The sequence below is a fragment of the Spodoptera frugiperda genome, chromosome 13, assembly GCF_023101765.2.
Source record: "Spodoptera frugiperda isolate SF20-4 chromosome 13, AGI-APGP_CSIRO_Sfru_2.0, whole genome shotgun sequence".
In the NCBI taxonomy this organism is placed as follows: Eukaryota; Metazoa; Arthropoda; class Insecta; order Lepidoptera; family Noctuidae; genus Spodoptera; species Spodoptera frugiperda.
The window spans coordinates 7,664,740-7,687,316 of record NC_064224.1 but is presented as its reverse complement, the minus strand read 5'-3'; the positions used below and the strand labels follow the sequence as shown (position 1 = coordinate 7,687,316).

The 22,577-nt window shown below is 36.1% G+C and overlaps 1 protein-coding gene and 1 long non-coding RNA gene across 2 annotated transcripts; both read left to right on the top strand.

Annotated features, from left to right (window-relative positions):
• Positions 1-11,644: 11,644 nt before the first annotated feature.
• Positions 11,645-22,024, top strand: LOC118270335 (lysyl oxidase homolog 2). Its single transcript, XM_050698216.1, has 9 exons — positions 11,645-12,168; positions 12,697-12,837; positions 14,917-15,185; positions 15,584-15,815; positions 19,430-19,581; positions 19,979-20,115; positions 20,726-20,883; positions 21,336-21,430; positions 21,728-22,024. The coding sequence occupies exons 1-9, from the start codon at positions 11,976-11,978 to the stop codon at positions 21,848-21,850; spliced, it is 1,500 nt and encodes a 499-aa protein (XP_050554173.1). The 5' UTR covers positions 11,645-11,975; the 3' UTR covers positions 21,851-22,024.
• LOC126911352 (uncharacterized) lies at positions 13,835-14,885 on the top strand. Its single transcript, XR_007705890.1, has 2 exons — positions 13,835-13,963; positions 14,113-14,885. It is a non-coding gene; the product is annotated as an uncharacterized LOC126911352 (long non-coding RNA).
• Positions 22,025-22,577: the final 553 nt, after the last annotated feature.

Genomic DNA, 22,577 nt, shown 5'->3' with positions numbered 1-22,577 from the left:
GAGTCTTGTACGTGGTGTTATTACAGGCCTAGGAAACAACAGTTCAACTACAGCAAAATATATGGTTACTCTAACAATTAAATCTAAGATAGATGATAATTTCCAATTAAAAATAAACGCCTACGTTTTATCTAAGATCACTTCATACTTACCAGAAAAGAGTATGAATATAAGCTCATTTGACTGGATTGATAGCTATGGCTTATCTCTCGCAGATCCAAATTTCAACACTCCCAACAGAATTGATATTCTTTTGGGAGCGGATGCTTACGCTTCCATTATTAAGGAAGGTATCGTGAGAAGTCCAACTGGTACTCTCATCGCTCAGAACACTGCTTTAGGGTGGATCCTTTCTGGATTAGCCAGTTCAAACGATAAGGAAATTCAGCATCGTTCAAGAAATATAAGTGTGAATTGTGCACATTTTAACGAGGACAATCTTCTAAGAAAATTTTGGGAGATCGAAGAGCAAACAAGTTCAAAAAGAATATTAAATCCTGAGGAGCAAAGGTGTGAAGAGCTGTATGCCAAAACAACAGTAAGAGATCATACAGGGAGATATATAGTGCGCTTACCATTTCGCGATGACGATCCTGCTTGCAAGGGTGGCGGTTCGCGTTACATTGCTGAAATGAGACTCAAATCATTAGAAAGAAGATTAAGTAAAGACACATGTTTAAAGGACAAATACATAGGAGTAATAAACGAGTACTTACAGTTAGGACATCTTCGACCTGTAAAAGAAGGCGATGATAAAAAAGATCAAGCGGTATACTTACCTCACCACGCCGTAGTAAGGGATGACAAGACAACTACGAAAGTTAGGGTGGTATTTAATGCCTCTGAAAAAAATAGAAAAGGTATTTCCTTAAATGATACGCTGATGGTTGGACCAACTCTACAACCAGACCTAAGACATACTGTTTTAAGATGGAGGACACACTACATTGGTTTAGTGGCCGATATAATAAAAATGTATCGACAAGTTAGAGTTGCTGACGAGGACGCCATGTTTCAAAGGATACTTTGGCGAGACAATCCTGATAAGCCAATCAGAGACTATGAACTGGTTACTGTGACTTTTGGTACCGCTTCAGCTCCATATCAAGCAGTAAGGACTCTTCACCAAGTCGCATATGATGAAAGGAGCAATTATCCTTTAGCGGCAGATATAACATTGAATAGTTTTTACATGGATGATCTAATGACCGGAAGTGACAGTGTACAAGAAGCCATAGAAATCTTTAAACAGATGAATTCATTATTGAAAGAAGGAGGATTTATTCTGCAAAAATGGAACAGCAACAATCAGGAAATTATGAAAATAATAGACCAAATGAAGGAAACGGAAGGAGAAGTAGAACAAACAGGTCCTATAAAAGAAGAAAATAAGGATTTAGAGATCAAACTAGATAGTACAATTAAAATACTAGGTCTTACCTGGAACCGGAACGATGATAGCTTCCAATACACAGTGAATCTTGCTCCGCTGAAGACCGCACCTGTAACAAAAAGAAAAGTTATATCTGACATAGCCAGATTGTTCTACCCTCTAGGCTGGTTAGCACCAAGTGTGGGGTTAGCAAAATCTTTCATGCTAAGGTTATGGCTTGCAGGAGTAAGCTGGGATGAAGCATTAAATAAGAAAGTAGTACAAGAATGGAATACTTACCGTGAAGAATTGACACTTCTTACCAAGGTTCGAATTCCTCGATGGCTTCGAAGTAAGTTTAAGGATAAGTTGGAACTTCATGGTTTTAGTGACACTTCCAAGATCGCGTATTCAGCAGTTGTTTACTTGCGAGTACGAAATGCCGTAGACGGAGTACATGTTTCGTTGCTGGTAGCACGAACTAGAGTGGCTCCTGTCAAGCAGGTCAACATACCACGTCTAGAATTGTGTGGAGCAGTCTTGTTGTCAAGTTTGTTGATTGAGGCAGCAGATGTTCTCAATAGTTCTAGAGAACAAGTAAAAGCCTAGACTGATTCCACCGTGGTATTGTCGTGGTTAAATAGTCATCCTAGTAGGTGGAAAATATTTGCCACAAGTTCGTTGGTTATTAGGTAGAATTTTAAAATCATCCACAATCAAACGACCGACTTCAAAGCTGTGCATTCTACCAGTAACCGATTGATTGAGATCAACTTATTACAACTTGTTTTGTAATTACGAATGTCAATTTTAATTTTATTTAAATTTAAGTTCAATCCTTTTAAGAATGTTAATTTTATTTAGACCAAAACCTAACAAGAAGTAACGAAACCATATTATTCATATTAATTAATTTTAGTTCACTTTTTACAACTAGATGGCGTTGCCGCAATTAAATTCGAGCTATGGTTTCGTTACATCGATTCACATAAGAGGCAATTTTTTTGATGTATATGTCGTCGTATTGTCATAATGTCGTGCTGCGACCAAACAGTCCAAATAGGTCAATCCAATGAGGTCGTGTGACCATGTTGAGATAAATAGTTCAAATATACGAACCAGCAGTTCAAGCCTAAATAGTGGTATAATTTCAACCCTATTAGCTACAATAGGTCAACGATTACTTCGTTAATTAACAGTAGGGAAATAATAAACAGTAAGAACTGAAGAATATGAATTCTCTTGCTCAAGTGTGAAAATTATTAGACACGTTTTTTTTTGTCTTATACGATAACAATACTTAGAGTACATAATGAACGAATGTAACTAGAAGTGATGTCACGCAATATTTCAAAACGATGTATCTTCGAAAATATTTGTATCTGTAAGAAATTAAGAAATACGTGTCGAATGTTTGAAAATAACCTACAAAACGAACATTCAAATAAAACTTAGTCATTTTCCCAATTGTCGAAACACATTCCTCGTGTGATCCAACAACTGATGTTTAAGATGTTTTATAAAAATATAAATTAAAAATTACCCATAACACATATAAGTGTCAGTAAGTTCAAAAACAATATACATTTCTGTTAAACATTAATATACATATCTTTACTACATTCTTTCAGAATTAAACTATGTAATTTATAGTCTTATTCACTTGTTATTTTAACAATTATTATTCAAGGATCACTTTTTTTAAACAAGTAAGCCTATTGTTGTAATATAACGTGTCGTGGCAGCCTCTAATTAAGGCTATACTATAAAATGTTAAAAGCCTATCATGTATTTTGGCGTACACTTTGTTGGTTGCCCTTAATCGACATAAAAAAATACAAGCAAAATCAGGTCTAAAGACTAGATTAAACAAGTAATATGATTTATTTTCGACCGTACGGATAAAGGGTTTGGAAAATGGTATCCAAATATATTTTGTTATAAACTTCACAAATTGGCTGAATGAGAAATGGTTTTTGATTTTCATAGCAGCCATTTTAGGATCAAAGTTTTACTTGTAATAGGCTTAACTTAACTTTAGGTATAATAATGGACTTTGAGTGGTAAAATAATCAATATTTATTATGGTATAAGCCGGTAAACTAGCAGACGTATCACTTGATGGTAAGTAATCGCCGCCGCCCATTTACCTACACCGAAAACGCCAGAGGCGTTACAAATGTGTTGCCGGTCTTTAGTAAGGGTTGTTGTGGATTCGGGGATTGGAAGGGGGCTAATTGGGCGTCCAGTAACCTCACTCGTTGTTTCACGTCGGTTTTCTGCGAGGCCGTTGTATTACTCTGGTTGAGCAGGCCCATTCGTGCCGAAACATGGCTCTGCCACACTTAAAATGCGTGCATTGATTTCTATAATTTATGTGTTCCTTTCAGACTTTCTTAATTTGAATATAATGTTATGGATTGACCACATATAACCAGTATTAAAACAGTCGCGTACGCGAGCATATAGCAATCTCCGTTAACAACACAAATTCGACAAAACTTATCGATTAAAAACACAAACATAATATTAAGCTTCTAAGTATTCAGTTACCTACATCTATGAATGAACAATATTAACGAAAAAAAAAACACATTTTACACAAAAGCCCCTTACAAGCGATAACCATATTTATTTTCCATTACTTTCAATAACACATTGTCATAACATATCGCGAAAATAACATTACAAAAACACCTTTATTCTTTATACAGCCTACTCACGGCAACCAACAAAATATTTCAAGTCGAGACGCCTTGTGTAACGAGACCAATTTCAATAGACCCCTGGACTAAAAGAAATCTTGTATTAATGTATGGGGTATGAGAGGTCAGGTTATGTTAGGTATAGAGGTTCCAAATAAAACTTTTGTAAGGTCCGTAAATTCGGTCGGATCTATACCCCGTGACGGTTTTATTGGCCTCTATGTGACCCTGTGCGCGTTATACCCAGCCAGGTATAATTAGGGGGTGCAAATGGAATTTATTGGGTAATTTTTTTTTCCTTCCACATTTTGAATACCGGAAGAAATTCTGGTAACACAAATGACGAGGAAAATTGGGAGAAATGGACTTTAGTCATGTTTGTTTGTTTGTTTTTGAAATGAGGAATGGGATATTGGAGCTTTTATTTAGAAGTGTCTCTCTATTTCTCTCTCTCTCTCTCTAACGTCAAACAGTTACGTGAGTAAGCTGAATCACATCCACAAATTGTTGTTTCGGGTCTGGGTGTCATGTGTATGAGAACTTATAGGAATGTAAACGCACTGACGACACAGGAGAAAATACTAGTGTTGTGGGGGCAATAAATTTGAAAAGATATTTTTTTTTAAAGAAAGAATTTCAGCACACTTCGTCATGATTATTTCGGAAGCTAATGCGGAGCGGAGATTTACTCTCCTACATATGTAGTAAAACGATCACATACTAAAAGGTAACTAGACCTTATCTAACTGCGTTTGTCTCTTAAAACATAAAAAGATACCACCAGCAAATCAAGCTACCCCAAATCTGTCAAATTCCTTTACTCAACAATCGACTTAACACTTTAGTAATAAGGTCCAAAATCTTTTAAAGAATTTTGACATGTTAAGGTACTTTGATGTGCGGCCTTCTGTAACTAATGCCTGTTTTACGATCAATTCATAGCCATTTTCTTAATGTGCTCCTAAGTGTGGCAATTTGGACATTAGGCTCCTCACAGACCATTTAGATGCTAAGATTAGGAGGAGGTTGGGAAATTCCGTAGCACTGATTACATGACCATTATGTACCCTGAAATGGTGGGTGAAGGGTTAAAGCTGCTCATTTGTTCACTTTCCAGGGTTAGGCCAAATGTTCTTTTATTTTTCAGTGGCAAAATTATCGGGTAAATTTTTTATCGCGAGGCTGTTTTTCGTTGTGTGAAATATTTTTATTATTATCTTAGTATTGAGGTCGGTATTAATATTATGATGATATATAAATGATAAAATAACCTAAATTATAATTCTGATGAAATTTTGAGAAATGATGACGTAATCGTCAGTCTTCTTTGAGCTACTTTTTATAATGATACGTTTGTAGAAATTCTTTTCTATACCTAATAACAAGAGCCTTTTGTGAAGAACAGTGGGATAGCTAACAGCTGACGATGAAAAAAGCGAAATCAATAAATATTGACCTTAAAAGGATTTTTTTATTATTCTATATCTTACATTTAAATAACCACTTAAAAATAACGAAATAATGGCCCTTATGTATGTCACAATAAACAATAAGACATACATAAAAATAAAAATATAACAAGTTCAACAGCAATAATTTGTAATATAATTGATATTTATGTCCAAATACAAAAATAAAAGACAAAAAATAAAAGAAAAGAAAAAGTAATAATTGTCATGTCCAATTTATAACATAGTTATGCCTTGCAGAGGGACGACCACGGCTAAAAATAAAATAAATAATTAAATAATATGTCCAAATACATATTATTTAATTATTTATATGATACAAATATACCTCAAATATGATACAAATATTTCTAAAAGCCTAAACAGTTAGAGAAAAAGAAATCAGAAACTAAAACAAAACATTATTTTACGAACACATCTTGTCATTCTACCAAAAATCAAGAAAATAAAACGAGCTAAAATAGAAAAGTAATAAAAAGAAAATAAAGTTGTCAATAGGGAGTATTATTTTCAATACCTATCGGGTGGCAAACTACAAAGTTTCAGCTGAAAATCTTCCATTTTCCAGTATCTCTCATATTTTGCCCGACACGAAGCTAATCAGTGTCTTTTCAGTATAAAAGCTGAAAAGAAAATGCCTTTTATTTTTGCTGTAATGAATCTAAAATATTTGTAAATTAATTTTTGAAACTTGAAATATAGGTTTTTTATTAATTATAACTTTCATGAGATTTTTTTTAAGAAGGGCAAATCATCCTATTACTTCTCCCGCCTTGGGCGAGGCGAGAGAGAGTGTCAGACTCTTACTGACTAAAAACCACCCCGTTCCTACGTACTACACAATTGAATTCCAACCCTATTATCAAAGTGAAGAGGTTATTAATTGAACAAAGTGGGTTTTGAAATAAAAATTTCCGTTGGAAAAAATCATATGATTTCATATTGATGTCATACATTTGTGTAAATGATGCAGTTTTGTTAATGATTTTATATTGTTAAGGTCTTGTTAAAGTCAAAGCAATTATTTCAATTAATTTGTTTGTCAAACTTTTGTAGGTAATGTTAAAATAATTAGATTGATTGGTTTATTCGAGCCGGCCAATCAGAGCGCCGAACGCGCTCTCGTTTCAATTACTGTAAACGTAAAGCAAACTCATACTAAGGGTACAGTTCGTCACTCGTTAGTCTGTCTGTCATTGCCCATGGACACCCGAAACCGAAACATCAGAAACGTAACAAGTGCATTGCCAGTGGTTTTTGGGGGTTCGGAATTTAAGGGTTGTTAGGGAATCGAGGATTGGGAAGAGGGGTAATTGGGCTTCCGGTAACCTCAGTCATACAACGAAACACAAGACAAGCTTTGTTATACGTGATTACGTAGAACCGGCCCATTCGTGCCGAAGCATGGCTCTCCTACACTTAACCACGCTTATTCAAAAATGTAGATTTGTATGGAGAAGAGCGCCAAAGAAGCTGAATTGCTATTGTTATACAGAAAATCATATAGTATGCTTTGCCTTTTGTTAAATCGAAAGATTGAATTGAAACAAAGACCTCTCATTCGACCATCCAATTGAAGCTACTGGGTCAAGTAAATTGATTATAATTATCGTGCTAACGCTTCTTAAATGCTTCGTGTTAACGCTTCTTAAATGCTTCGTGAAACAACAATTTGTGGATGTGATCCACAAATTGTTGTTGCTAAAGAATTGCTCCGTGCAGAAATAGAACCTGCCACACGTTACCTGGCAGCCACACCAACCGTGCAGTGCAGTCAAAATACGAAATCCGAAAACAAAATAAAAATCTGAAAATCCATCCTGACATAGCTAGTGGCAAAATTGCAAAATACACCGAACTGGCTATCCAAATATTGCCACGTAGTTAAAACAGTCAGTCAAAATCACGTTAGTTCTACCAACAGTTAGTTAACTAAAAAACTAACCGAATTTTTAACTGAACTCCGTTTAAAAAGCCAGTGGAAAAAATGTTTTTGGAACGCGTGTGGTATCACGCCCACATATAAAGTGACGTAACATAATACCACGCTACGTTTTTAAAATGCTAACTAAAGCCCACGGCTTTGCTCGCGTTGCCAGGAATAAAGTAGACTACTTTATTCCGCCGTACACAGAGTCATTTAATGGTTATGCATTTAATGCTTAACCCAGTCTTTAGGAATTCTGTTCGATACAAAAGAAAGAATAGTTTAAAAGTAATAATTAAATGTCTCTAAGTGCAGCAGTATGTGTTGTTTTAGACAATTATCTATCACTGTCCGAAGTTTAATTTTAATATGTTCAGTAGTTTTTAAGTAATATACTTAGAAAATATACATTGACCTATTCACAAACCTTTGCACTTACACATATACATAATTATGATATGAATAGAAAAAAAGGTAGAATTTTGGCGAAAATTATCCAATGACTTCTCCCGCCCCGCATGAGACGAGAGGGAGTGACAGACTCTTACTGACTAAAAACCACCTCGTTCTTACTCCTGCTTTGAGCCGGAGATAACCTCAAAGTTTTCCGCTGCTTCAAATAAGAAATTTACATCTAAGGATGGAAACTCACACGACAAATTATTCCTGAACAAAATTAACAAGATTTAACTATTGTAAACAACTATCAAACTAACGCTATCTTTTCTCCCGCGCACCCTAATTCTCATTTAACCGAAAAGCAAAAGTTTAAGTAGCTTAAAGTTGCCGCTTAGTTAGTTCATAACTTAACAAACCTAACTTAGTACTTAAACTAAGAGAATACAGTGTTTATAAGTTCTAACTCTGTTGCATAGACACGGAGGAACTGTAATTATCCATTCTTTGCGAAAAAGATATTTTTTAATACACACACACAACGTCACGCCTTTTATCCCCGTAGGGGTAGGCAGAGGTGCACATGCACACTACGGCATGTAATGCCACTATTTTTTTATAATAAGTATTAAAAACGCCTGTTCTGCTGTGTTCGACGACCACTTACCGAGAGTCCCGAATCCGCGCTCATTACCTATGCCATCATCGCCAATGAAAACGGGAATGCCCAAAAATGCCCAGAGTCGATTAAAATAATTCATGAACCATATAGTAGACCATAACTAGGATCACAAATGCGCTATAATTTTTGCCAAAACAGCTGTAGTTTTGGCAGCACAAAAGCCAACAGTCTGCAGAATATCACGATGAATGACAGATTTTTATTTTAATCTCCGTCTTATACATCACGGCAACTGACGGACTAATTAGATTTTTAATGTTCATACCTCGTCATTATCTCTATATTGTATAGCAGGGCAAGTGACCAACTGTAATTTATATTTTTTTTTTTGCTTAAAATAACAAAAACTGTGGTTCACGCTAGATTAACACGAAGCATTTAAGAAGCGTTAGCGCGATAATTATAATCAATTTACTTGTCCCAGTAACTTCAATTGGACGACCGAATCTTTGTTTCAATTCGATCTTTCGATTTAACAAAAGGTAGAGCATACTATATGATTTTCTGTATAACAATAGCAATTCAGCTTCTTTCACGTTCTTCTCCATACAAATCTACATTTTTGAATAAGCGTGGTTAAGTGTAAAAGAACCATGTTTCGGCACGAATGGGCCAGCTCGATGTGATCACGTAAAACAAAGCTTGCCTTGTGTTTCGTTGTATGACTGAGGTTACCGGAGGCCCAATTACCCCTCTTACCAATCCTCGATTCCCCAACAACCCTTAAACTCCGAACCCCCAAAAACCACTGGCAATGCACTTGTTACGTTTCTGATGTTTCGGATATCCATGGGCAATGACAGACAGACTAACGAGTGATGAACTGTACCCTTATATGAGTTTACTTTATGTTTAACTAGCGACCCGCCCCAGCTTCGCCTGCACCCGCATTGGTGATATATTATGCCTGTATTATACATATAAACCTTTCTCTTGAATCACTCTACCTATTACAAAAAACCGCATCAAAATCCGTTGCGTAATTTTAAAGATTTAAGCATACAGACAAACAGAAAAAATGCGACTTTGTTGTATACTATGTAGTGAAGTAATCAAAACGAGAAAGCGTTCGGCGCTCTGATTGGCCGGTTCGTATAAACGAACCAATCTAATTATTTTAACATTACCAACAGAATTTTGACAAACAAATTAATTTAAATAATTGCTTTGACTTTAACAAGACCTTAACAATATAAAATCATTAACAAAACTGCATCATGTACACAAATGTATGACATCAATATGAAATCATATGATTTTTTCCAACGGAAATTTTTATTTCAAAACCCACTTCGTTCAATTAATAACCTCTTCACTTTGATAATAGGGTTGGAATTCAATTGTGTAGTAGGAACAAACAATTCGAGCCGTGAAATCATTTGCGAGCACATATTTAGGTCAAATGGTCTAATGTGTTCCTCATATTTCTGTGTAAGAATTGTAAAGGGGACGTTTCATAGATGGACTTGATTTTTATTTCTATACATATAATATAACTGTAGGAATATCAAATCTGTACATTGAAAATATTAATAAGATAAAAAGTAATGTTACTAGACCGATGCGGAATCCAAAAATATGATTAAAATTATTTTTTTGTGTGTATGTGTACGCATCACGCAAAAACTACCAGTCCGATTACGATGAAACATGGTATCAGAACATACAGGCATATGAATATACGTGAGATACAATAATTGTTGTCTGTCTGTTTATTTTCTGCCTGTTATTGGCAGGTAGCTGATATGCTAAGGAGTAACTTAGGTTACGTTTATTAACCTCAAAGTCCGTAAACCACACGAGCGAAACTGCGGGCATCAGCCAGTTAAATGTATAACTGCTAAAAAACAATTCAAGTCTTTCTTCAATAGAAATTACTGAAAAAAAAGGATAACAATCAAAGATCATTGTAATACGAGTACCTATACATACATGAGTACTTTAAAATGATGTAATCTATCGTTGCGTATTGATTTTATCCACATAAGTCCTCGCGCACGCTTATCTACATGAGGCGACTATTAGTCTACCAATTATCATTAGAACATGGTATATAACATGGTAACATGATAAATATCCCATTTACCATGTTAGTTAGTGACCATGGCAGTTTATCATCATCAGCCTGTTCTCGTCCACTGCTGGACATAGGCCTCTCCAATGGCACGCCACTGAGCTCGATCTTCAGCTCTACGCAACCACTACCAGCCACCTTGCGGATATCATCACTCCACCTAGCTGGAGGGCGCCCTACACTACGTTTGCCTAGACGCGGTCTCCACTCTAGAACACGTTTACCCCAACGGTGATCGGTTCTTCCACAAATGTGACAGGCCCACTGCCATTTCAGCTTGCTAATCCTTTAGCTACGTCGGTAATTTTAGTTCTCTGTCGGATCGCCTTTGGCAGTTTATAGTCTACCAATTGTTGAAGAAAACTATCAAAGACAGCGACTGATATTTATTTCTTTATTTACATATTGGAAAATCAACAACAAACACATAGTGGTAATATAACATCAGAAAAGCAATTACATATTTTTACCGATAGAAATTACAGTATTCAAGAAATAAATGGCAATATTGATGTACCCAATAAAGCTTTGCTTAATCAGAATAGGGTTCTGTCTAGTTTTTCTATTCCTTCCAGTGATTACTTAGCCTAAGACAGTTAGTATGGACTCTCCGACCAATGATACTTTATCTTATAAAAAAAAATATTAATATTTTTGAAGCAACTCAGAATGGCTCAGTGTACGCCGAAACTTACACACGTGAAAGGAGTAATACAATTCATAAGTTTTCTAAACAATCGAATCGTAACAATAGTAAGCCAGTCATCTTTTCAAATCTTAATTAGATGGTTGTCTCAAAAATGTGCTTAAAATTATTATAAAACAAACATTTCAAAATTTTTATAATGTCCATTTTAAGTCAAGAAAAGAACAAATTTCTTAAAAACCGGTGAAAATGTTAAACAGGAAAATGGTGTTGAAATAATCTCGTAGTTATAAAGTGCTTCCTCTTAAACGAATAAAATTAAACGCATGTGGCGATCCCATCACAATATATCATGACATTGAACTAATAATTACATGGCATTCAAAGCAATGGAACAAATGAAGTAGCTTCAGTTGTTGCCAAGACTCCGCTACTGACAACTACAAACAGTGTTTCATAGATTTTATTCAATGTGGTAACAAAATAAAAATATGTATTAGAATTACATACTAAACTCAAAATGTTTACATAAAAAATAAAACAATTCTAACAAAAAACTAAATTAACAGTTTTATGTGGCGTTCCGCAAGGGGACATATTAGGACCAACGCAGTTTTGATGAATGATAAAAGTGAAAAATAAAGTAATAATTACTAACTTAATATAAGTAATAATAGTGTAATGTAAAATTAATTAATTTAAAAATGTTGCAATTAAAATACACGATGAATTTAATAGTGTTAATAATATTGCTGATACGGACAGTGAAAGTGTTTGGTAAAAATGTAAATGAGCATGAAAGAGCTTTGAGAGCTGAATTCGTACAGAATTTATTGAATAAACAAAATAAATTTGAAGGAAGAATAAAACTTGTTGGAGGATCGAGCAAATACGAAGGTATGTGTCGATGAAAATATATACAATATCTATAGTATAGAATACAGTACAGCAGTTAGTAGTTGTATGTGATAATATTTTTGTTTTTTCCTCTAAAAATGATATTACAATACAAAACAAAATATTTATTACCTGGAGGTTTAAGACGCTCGCTTTTAATGTATGATTGTGCTGGTCCGAAACCTGCCAACAGCAAATACAAATGTGACTATTTCCGAGTTATATATACTTTCTAAGATAATTTAGACACCACTAACAAACGGTGAAGGAAAACATTGTGAGGAAACCTGGGCTTATAATTATTAATTTTATTATAAGTTGGAAATCGCCAACCCGCATTGAGTAAGCGTGGTGATTAATGCGCAAACCTTCTCCGTGTGAGAAGAGGCTTTTAGTCAGTAGTAGCCACTTGATTTTCTTTAGTAAAAGAAAACTTTAGAAAGAGAAACTAAAGAATGGCATGGCATTAAGTCCTTTTTGCTTATCATTTTGTGTACATTAAAGTTGAAAAATAAATAAATACTACAGGCAATGTCTACATTTACCACGCCGGTCGCTGGGGTGCAGTGTGTGATGACAACTGGGATGATGAAGCTGCTGCCGTCGTCTGCAGGTCCTTCAACTTGAGTGGGATAGCAACTATCGGCAGTCAGTATGGAGAAGCTATCGGTAAGATGGAAATAAAATTGGTATCTTTAAAGTTAGATCAGAAACAGTACCCTTAGTAGGAGTTTCCTTTACGTTGAATGCTGCTCTGAATAGCTGGCTCAAATAAATTAACCACTCAGAGCGCCGAACGCGTTTTCGTTTCGATTACTTTAAACGTAAAGCGAACTCATACTAAGCCCTCAGGTGACTCTTTCTGAATCAAGAAGACTCCAGAATTTTCAGTTACCTTGTAAAACGTACATACCACTCCTATTATTTATTTTATTATATTCTTTTAATTAAATTGTACTGGTTGCTTGCACGTCCGTGGGTCACTTGGAGCCAGTAGAATACCAGCGCAGCGCAAGCCCAGTCCAGCATTTGCAAAATAGGGCCCCTATTTTGCAAATGCTGAACTGGTCCCATTTCATCGCAGACAAAATACATGCATTGTCAATTTTTTGCTGTACCTACTTGTCATTGTTTTTTGCGTGTGAAATAAATGTCAATTTTTTCTTTCTTTATTAAATTCTGCATATTTCAAAGCCGTGCCAATACTATGCGTATATTTATAGATCACTAAACTAATCTATACATATAATAAAATCGTAGAAAAGTGCTGTCTGTACATTGAAAATAAAAATAAAAAATATAGCAGGGGTTATTGTTATGTCGATGTCGAACCCAAAAATGTAATTAACTTTTTTTTTGTCTGTTTGTCTGTTTGTCTGTTTGTCTGTTTGTCTGTTTGTCTGTTTGTCTGTTTGTCTGTTTGTCTGTTCGTCTGTGCGCGCTAATCTCAGAAACGGCTGATCCGAGTTGGATGCGGTTTTCACGAATATATTGTGGGATGCTTAAATTTACATTTAGTGTTTGTTTCATGTCAATCGGTTCATAAATAAAAAAGTTATGTCAAATTAAAGAATCACGTCGAACATTCTATGCTTATACCATTAATCTCCGCAACTATTTGACGGATTTGGTTGAAATTTGGTACAGATATAGTTTAGAATATTTTTATTTCAAAAATAAAAAAATAAAAATAAGAAATAAATTATTTATAAATAATTCTATGTCGATCGTTACACGACTTCGGTTCATGTTATTGTTTTAATTCATCGAAAAAAAGTAAATAAATAGTAAAAAGGTATGAAAAAAATAATATCAATATAATAAAACATTTAGTACAAAGAAAATGCTCTAACGGAGTATAGATAATTCTATGTCGATCGTTACACGACTTCGGTTCATGTTATTGTTTTAATTCATCGAAAAAAGTAAATAAATAGTAAAAAGGTATGAAAAAAATAATATCAATATAATTAAACTTTTAGTACAAAGAAAATGCCCGAACGGAGTATAAATAAATAATCCAAGTTGTCTTTATCCTCGATAGATGGCGTTGGGATCGAAATAGATCGCGCTATGGTTTCGTTACATTCATTTGGTTGGGTATCGGCCGAGCGATTCGGTACTATCGTAGAAAAAGTGTATTATCAGTCGTATGATTATTTGTCTGTAGTGGTCCTGCTGTTTCGTATATTCTAAATTGGTTTCGTTGTATTTGTCAATTAATAAGTTTATTTGTTGGGTTTTCCTGGTTTTTTGGTTAAACTATTTAACGTAGGTTTAGTTTGATATCGATTATTAGTAGTTACTGTAGTTAGTTTTTTTAATAAAATTGTAAGTCTAATTTTTTTTTTAATTAGATTAGATTTAAGTCGTTTCTTTTAAATTATTTAGTTTAAGCTTGGTTATTATAGCATAGAGGATAGGTTGTAATATAGTTTCTTTTTTAATTGTTATAAATTCGTAATTCGTAGCTTTCTTTAGTTTTAAGTTAGTTTAAGTCCGTTTTTAAACTATTTTTTCAATGCCCTAAGTGAGTATACATCTATTAAATTCAAACGCAGAGCTCATTATGTTGATTTTTGAAGAGTTCCCTGGAATATCTTCCACATCTCATTTTTGAAGAGATCCCGCGAGATCGGGAACTATGTGGTTAAAACCAAAAATTTGCCGGAAGTCACTATTCCACGCGAACGAAGTCGCGGGCAAAAGCTAGTGACCTAATAAAAAAACCTAATTTGTCTTCTTTAGAAAGATTCTGGCTAGATGACGTCATATGTCAAGGGGATGAAACATCACTATCCAAATGCGTCTTCAATCGATGGGGAAGTACAGACTGTGAGAAAGATGAGGTAGCCGGAGTAATATGTATGGAGGAAGAGGAGTTACCAGCCAGACATAAGGACTCGGATTCAATGAGTCTGGCGTATAATGAAGAAAGACTAAGAGATGTCATAGACGTTTCAAAGTCTAAACTAAGATTGACTGGTGGCAAGAATATAAGAGAAGGGAGGGTTGAGGTTTGTGGCTTATTTTTATTAAATGCTTATCTGCCCTGCTATCTATGATATTATAGCGACTGCCGGGCAAGGGGTTTCGGGTTCGATTCTCGGATCGTGCAAAGAATTACTGAGCTCTTTTTGAAAGTTTCTTAGTAGTAGCATGGAGTCTGGAATTGTGCCCAGTATTTGGTAATAGTCTCACGCCCTATTGCATAGGACTTATAAAACAAATGGTGAAAAGTGGGTTTACATTGTATAGCGGCATTACTTGACGTATATGTAATGTGCATCTCTGTCTACGCCTTCGGGGATTAAAGGCGTGACGTTGCTTTTGTAATATACCATACACTTGACCATTTCATTGGAAAAACGTCATCTACAACGTCTATTAATTCAATAATTTCCATTTCATTCAGATCTTCCTCAACGGCTCTTGGGGCAGCATCTGCCCTGATGGCTGGACGGTCTACGAAGCTTCCGCGGTCTGCCGCCATCTTGGCATGGGCTTCGCAGAACAAGCCTTGCAGACTTATATCTTCGGGTTTTCCAATATCATTCTCAGTGGAGTCTCTTGTGAGGGCAATGAATCAAGCCTGTTTGACTGTAAACATAAACAGCGAGGCAATGTCAAATGTCCTGGTGATATTGGTGAGTGAATTTGATTTTTATACTTGCAAGGTGATGGTTGAATTTTGAATGCAGTTTGATATTGATAATGTGTTGTTTTGTTACTTTAAAAGGATGTGTATGTTTTTTTTATTAAATAAATGGGGCCGTCAATTAGGTGTGTTGTTGGAACATCAGGCAATACTTAAGTTTTGTCAGATGAATCCCACGTAATGGGGCCTAGCCAATAGGAATGATGACGGGGTATGAAAATTAAAAATCTATTTAGTCCGTCAGTTAGGTAATGAAAACATATTAGACACGTATTTTTTGTTTTGTTATATAAGATAAAAATACTTAGATAAAACGAATAAAGGTTTAAGAGAGGGAGCAAAAACGTCATTTCTACGTATAAAAAAGTACCTAGAAGAAACGGCACGCGACATTTCAAATCGACATATCTTTGTAAGTATTTGTTTCCAGAAGAAGATAAAAAATACGTGTCTAATATTTGAAAATAAGCTACAAGACGGATATAAAATAGAAAATTAATCATCTACATATTGCATTATATTATTAGGTACTAAGATTTTATACACGGAAAAAGTAAAAGTTATGCTTGACCGACCTTTCTTGTATTCACACTAATCGTTTCATAGAACAGAGACAGGAAAATTAAAATAATCTCAATAATATTTTAAGATAACTAGCAATCACCTAATATCAGAAGATTACGTTATCTATCAATGAAATTGTCTGTCATTCATGAGGCATTAATCATTCATTAATGAATGAATCACCAAATCATAATATTTTTATGTTATAAGCCGATAAATGAGCAGACGGATTTCCTAATGTTAAGCAATCGCCGCCGCCCATTGACACCCGAAACACCTGAGGCGTTACAAATGCGTCTTTTGGGAGTTAAGAATTTAAAAGTTCTTGAGGCATCAGGCATTTGGAAGATTGGGAATGATGGTAATTGGGTATCCGTAAGCTCATTCATATAACGAAGCACAACGCAAGCGTTGTTCCATGTCGGTTTTCTGTGAGACCGTGGTCGATACGGCCCATTCGTGCTGAAGCATGACTATCCCACGCTTAGATTGCGTTATCATTTTCATTAAAATTTTCTGTCATTCAATGAGGCAATAAACATCAATTTATAAATCAAACACCAAATCAGATAATTTTATACTATCTAAACTTTATATGGACGTTTAATGAACTAATTTTCCGGGAACCTATATACGTAACAAATATACATAAATTAATTTAATACCCAAACTAACAACGTGACAAGCATTCACCCAAAATTACAATTTCATATTACCGATGCAAATTGAACCACGTTTACTGAAAGATTAGCTATATTAATTGTATAATTTATCAGTTTACACCGTGTTCCGTGTATTATCTATAGTATTTACTTATGTATATAGTATAACAACTCCGATATAAATATAATAATATAGTATTTACATATATACTATAACAACTGCGATATAATGGTTTCAGAGCTCAGAAATAGTAGCTATATTCATTACTATTTCTAATTAACTATTCATAGCTAATGGTCTTGTTAGTAGAGTGATCTGAAATGCTAGAGGAGACTATGTACTTTAACTCGAACTTGCATGTAAGTGTGGAGATATGATAAAGTCACTGTAAAATGGCCGCTCAAAAAATACGATTTCCTTTTTCGAGATTGGGCTTTATGAAAAAACTACATAATTATAAAGGAACTAGATATAAATTAAATACAATATGTTTCTTCTTTATAAAGACCTAGCTGATGCCTTCGCTCGCATACATTACGGACTTTGTGACTAATGAAAGAAGCCTAAATTACTCCTTAATACATAAGTTACCTGCCAATAAAACTCCCATCGGAATCGATCCAGCCATTTCAGAGATTAGCCGGAACAAACAGACAGACAAAAATTTAAAAATATATTTGGGTGTATAGGTACCCAAATCACATTTATTACAATGTATCATATACATGCAATATCGTATGTTAGATATAGGTATTTCAATTTATTATTATTTCAATATTACATATTTAATTATTAGTCTAGAGTAGATGATAATCACTTCACACTTAAAATCAAACAAGACGAAACCCTTACCTAGCTGAGAAACCAGCAATACCCTACAAAGTCATGTCTCACCTACAGAATAATTAAGTTGATCAAGTAACTTAGCAGTTTGCTAAGCTAATAACCAAGTTGCCACCTCGGAACGGAATGGATACGGGTAGTAAGCAGACTACTAGTTACTTCTATGTATTGTGTTACTTTGTTACATAAGATCTTGTTACCTATGTGTGACTTGACTTAGAGCGGGGACACACGATGCGTTGCGGATCCGCTCTGCACACGTTTCACCGTGTCAGGCCGCTGTTCCACTGACGCGGAGTGGGGCAGAGAGGAGCTTAGCGGTGCACGGATTGACCAATCACTATGCTCGAAATCTTTTCCATTGAAGCGGAGCGGAGATTTGGAGCAAAGTGATTGGTCAATTCGTACACCGTTAAGCTCCTCTCCGCTCCGCTCCGCGTCTGTGGAAACGCGGGCTTAGAGCGGGGGCACACGATGCGTTGCGGCTCCGCTCCGCACACGTTTCACCGTGTCAGTGGGCACATGAGCGGTGCGGCGCCGCAACGTTGTTATGTCGCAGTGGTGTCGTAGCAGCGTTGGACAGTCTGTTATTGAAAGTTTCCTTGCGACGCAAAATAACAGGGGCCCGAATCTGCTATGCAATACTGTCAGAATGGTCGATCATTGAGCAATGCAAGAGGGAAGGAGCTATACAACCTACATAGCTCCGTCCCTCCCGCACCAAAAAATGGTCGACCATTCTGACACAATTGTAATAGCAGACTAAGGCCCCTGAGCGGGCCCGATCTGACGTCGCAACGTAATCACTCCTCCCTGCCTCGTTATGGTGGTTACAATCTGGTGCGGTGCCGGAGCGCATCGTGTGACATGCCACAGATATTTCTATGTAAGATGACGCAGCGACATCGCTTCAGTGCCGCACCGCCGCCGCAACGCATCGTGTGCCCCCGCTCTTAGGTGTGAAATACTTTGTAGCTAGAATATAACTATATCGAGAAAAGTTTTAATGTCAAGTAGATTGGATTGGATTTTATTGTCAAATTCTACGGTGTCTCGTGATTGACTGCTCGTCATGAAGCAAGTACAAAGAGTAGATGTCATAATGTGATTGTGCACTGTGACAACAAATCGGCCCTGGCCAATGATGTTGTAAATAAAAATGTGTAGATATGACCCATCTACACCTTTTTAAGCGCTTAAAAAGTGGCATATTAAAATGTGGACACACACATTATGTAATGTATATGTATGGGACTGCTAGATGGAAAATAGAGAGTGGAGTTGTTTGTAACATCTCGCGTTCCCCGTAAAGTATCATGCGTTATGTGAAAGAGAAATCCTGTTATAATTTTTCCTCTTTATATTTGCTTTGTGCTGCTCGTTTTGTATTCATTCATGCCCTTGAATTCCGGTGTTTTTCAAGGTTGTATCTACTGTAGATCCTGGCTTACAGGAGTTGCAGCGGTACGGGAGGTATTGGCGGGCTTGTCCCATTAAAAAATATATTGACCAACCTTCTAACGTCTCCTACAGGCCACACAGCAGCGGTGGTATGCACCCACTTCCTAGCAGACCTGGTGCTGGACACGGCAGTGATAGAGAGATCAGCTCACCTGCAGGACGTGATGATGTTCCAGTTGCAGTGTGCCATGGAGGAAAACTGCTTGAGCAGGACTGCTTATGAGGTATTATTTAAAACTGGCTACTTCCACGTGGTTTCACCCGCTCTGCTTGGCTCCTATTGGTCATAGCGTGATGTTTTATAGCCTTCCTAGACAAATGCACGATTCAACACAAAAAAAAATATTTAAATCGGACCAGTAGTTCCGGAGATTAGCGCGTTCAAACAAACAAACTCTTCAGCTTTATAATATTAGTATAGATTTTTTTTCTATTAATTATTTTTAAGGGAGTTTTGTCTATAATATGGTACCTTAATATCTGATTTAAATCAAATTCCGAGGTACGAAATTCACTATTGTAATCTTCAAACACAACACTACATCCCAATAAAGCCGTGGCAGATAATTTTAGGACACCTTATATAGTAAAATGAACTTACTACGGTCTTCTAATCCCCAGGTCCAGAAATTGATACCAGACTGGCAGTATGAAACTCGCCGTCTCCTCCGGTTCACGGCATCCTCACTCAACGCTGGCAATGCAGAGTTCAGGCCTTACTTACCTAAACATCTGTGGCAGTGGCATCTATGTCATATGTAAGTCACTTTTGAGTATGTTAGGTACCTAATAGGCCGTCCGTTGAAAATCTTAACAAAACTATGATAAAAAAAAGTATTAGACTTTTAAAGCAATAACGTTATTTTTGTAATATTTAATCGATGACGATGATTAAAGGATAAATCACACTTTAACGGCATCGCTCCAGCGCAGCGATATTCCGTAACGACAATACCAAAAGGCTGCTACTTCGCCGTCCGCGTGCTGGCAGCACGCTTACAGCCTTTTCGTATTGATTTCAAAGCAACAAACGCCGTGCCGTGTCTGTGCCGTTTATATCTGCAATTATCCTTAGACGTCATTTCGTCATCATTAAAAAGTTGAACTTTAAAACATATAGGTACCAAAGGCACTTTTAACAATACATATTGCCCAGTCTGAACTTCAAATAAAGAGACGAGGTTTTTGCTTTTAGAAGGAAAGGGTTACCATGATCTCTGATTCGTCGGCTCTAATAAACCAACCAACGCACCCAATCAGAGCGCCGAACGCGCTCTCGTTTCGATTACTTTAAACGTAAAGCAAACTTTTACTAAGGGTACTGAATCCTACTTTTGGCTGTTTCAAAACTAAAACTTTTATGTTCAGGCACTATCACAGCATGGAAGTGTTCGCGACATTCGATGTCCTGGACTACAACGGCCTCAGAGTGGCTGAGGGTCACAAAGCCTCCTTCTGCTTGGAAGACAACACTTGTCTGAATGGAGTGCAGAAACAATACTCCTGCAAGAACTATGGTGATCAAGGTATGGTGAAAAGTTGTACATATTTTTTTGTTTTCCAAGAGGCATAGATTAAAAGCACAATTTTTGCAAGATATGTTTTGAGTTCCATGTAATAGAGAGTGAAGCCATTGCTATACGGCTTACACATTGTGGATTCCACGCTATTGCTGTAAATCTACTTATATTATAAATTAGCTTTTGTCCGCGACTTTGGTAAGGGGTCTCGGGTTCGATTTCCGGATTCGGCAAAGAATTACAGGGCCATTTTCAGTATTTTAAAAAATTCTCAGTAGTAGCACGGAGTCTGGAAATATGCCCGATATATAGCAATAATCTCAAGCCCTAATACCCCATGTATTACTACTTATTACTTACAATACAAATGGAGAAAAGTGTGTGTACATTATACCTACCCCTACTTACCTACCCCTTCGGGGATAAGAAACGTGACGTTGAATGGCCGATTGTTTCAGGTATCTCAGTGAACTGTTCAGACGTGTACATGTACAACATCGACTGCCAGTGGGTGGACGTCACTGACGTCAAACCTGGAGACTATCACTTTAAGGTGCGTAACACAACCTCATCATTTCAACCATATTATCTGATACTTTGGTGGTTTGCTCAAATCTCGAGATTCCATTATGTGCTGTTCTAATAAGAATTTTGAAATATTATACGCAGATATCTGCGTACAATCTCGCCAACTTGGCAACAACCTGATTACTGATAAAATTTCTAAATAATCATTCTGATTCACGAGAAAAGGTTGTAATCCATTTCATAAAGTACGAGTACATATTTCCAAATCACAAAAATTAAACCTAGAAATTCCAGCTATTCACTAAATTTATTAAATTCCCAGGTGGCTGTGAATCCTCATGCAAGAGTAGCAGAACAGAACTATCACAACAACGCAGCCTTATGTAATCTGAGGCTCACCACTACATATGCTCTGGTCTACGGATGCAGACACGAAAGACCATAAGACCATGACCACCTCTCCACAGTCCTTCCTCAAATCTCTATATCTGTACATAATTTCATCCAAATCGTTACAGTGCTTTAGGCATAAAGAAGAGACAGAGTCGTGAGTTACTTTTGTATTTATATAATTTTCAACCCAGTGCTCGACTCCTATTGGTCATAGTGTGATGTTTCATGGCTTCTCAGGAAAAAGAGTAAAGTTTCCTAAGAAAAGGAGGATTCTCCGACCAGGCAAGGTAAACATGCTTGGCGGGCTTTCTGTCCCTACTGTTATTCGTTCGGATTTTCTATCCATGTTTTTAAAACTGTAAACTTCATATCGCATATATGCGATGTAGGATTTTAATGACGTCACCCGTTGATTTGCTCGTCGATCTTTTATGTCCAACTTCTTTCATTTGTCACTTGTCATTTGTCGCCTGTACCCTTCCTCAATAAATGCACTATCCAACACAAAAAGAATTTAATTATAACTTTCGTAAGACATACTAAATTAATTATTATGTTATCGGCTTACTCACGTAACTGCTCATGAATATGAGCCTCTATGATGCTTGAAACTAGTCGAGTTCCTTGCCAAACAGTTACGTGAGTAAGCCGATAACATAATAACAAAAAGAATTATTCAAATCGGACCAGTAGTTCCGGAGATTACATTGAAGTGATGTTATATTGTTTAGATTGAAGATATTATGTAATTTGTTTCATTTTCTATTAAATACTATATG

Coding starts and splice junctions, on each gene's coding strand:
- LOC118270335 (XM_050698216.1), top strand. CDS start 11,976: ATGTTGCAATTAAAATACACGATGAATTTAATAGTGTTAATAATATTG. Junction 15,186..15,583: donor TAAGAGAAGGGAGGGTTGAG/GTTTGTGGCTTA, acceptor CATTTCATTCAG/ATCTTCCTCAACGGCTCTTG. Junction 20,116..20,725: donor CAGTGGCATCTATGTCATAT/GTAAGTCACTTT, acceptor TTTTATGTTCAG/GCACTATCACAGCATGGAAG.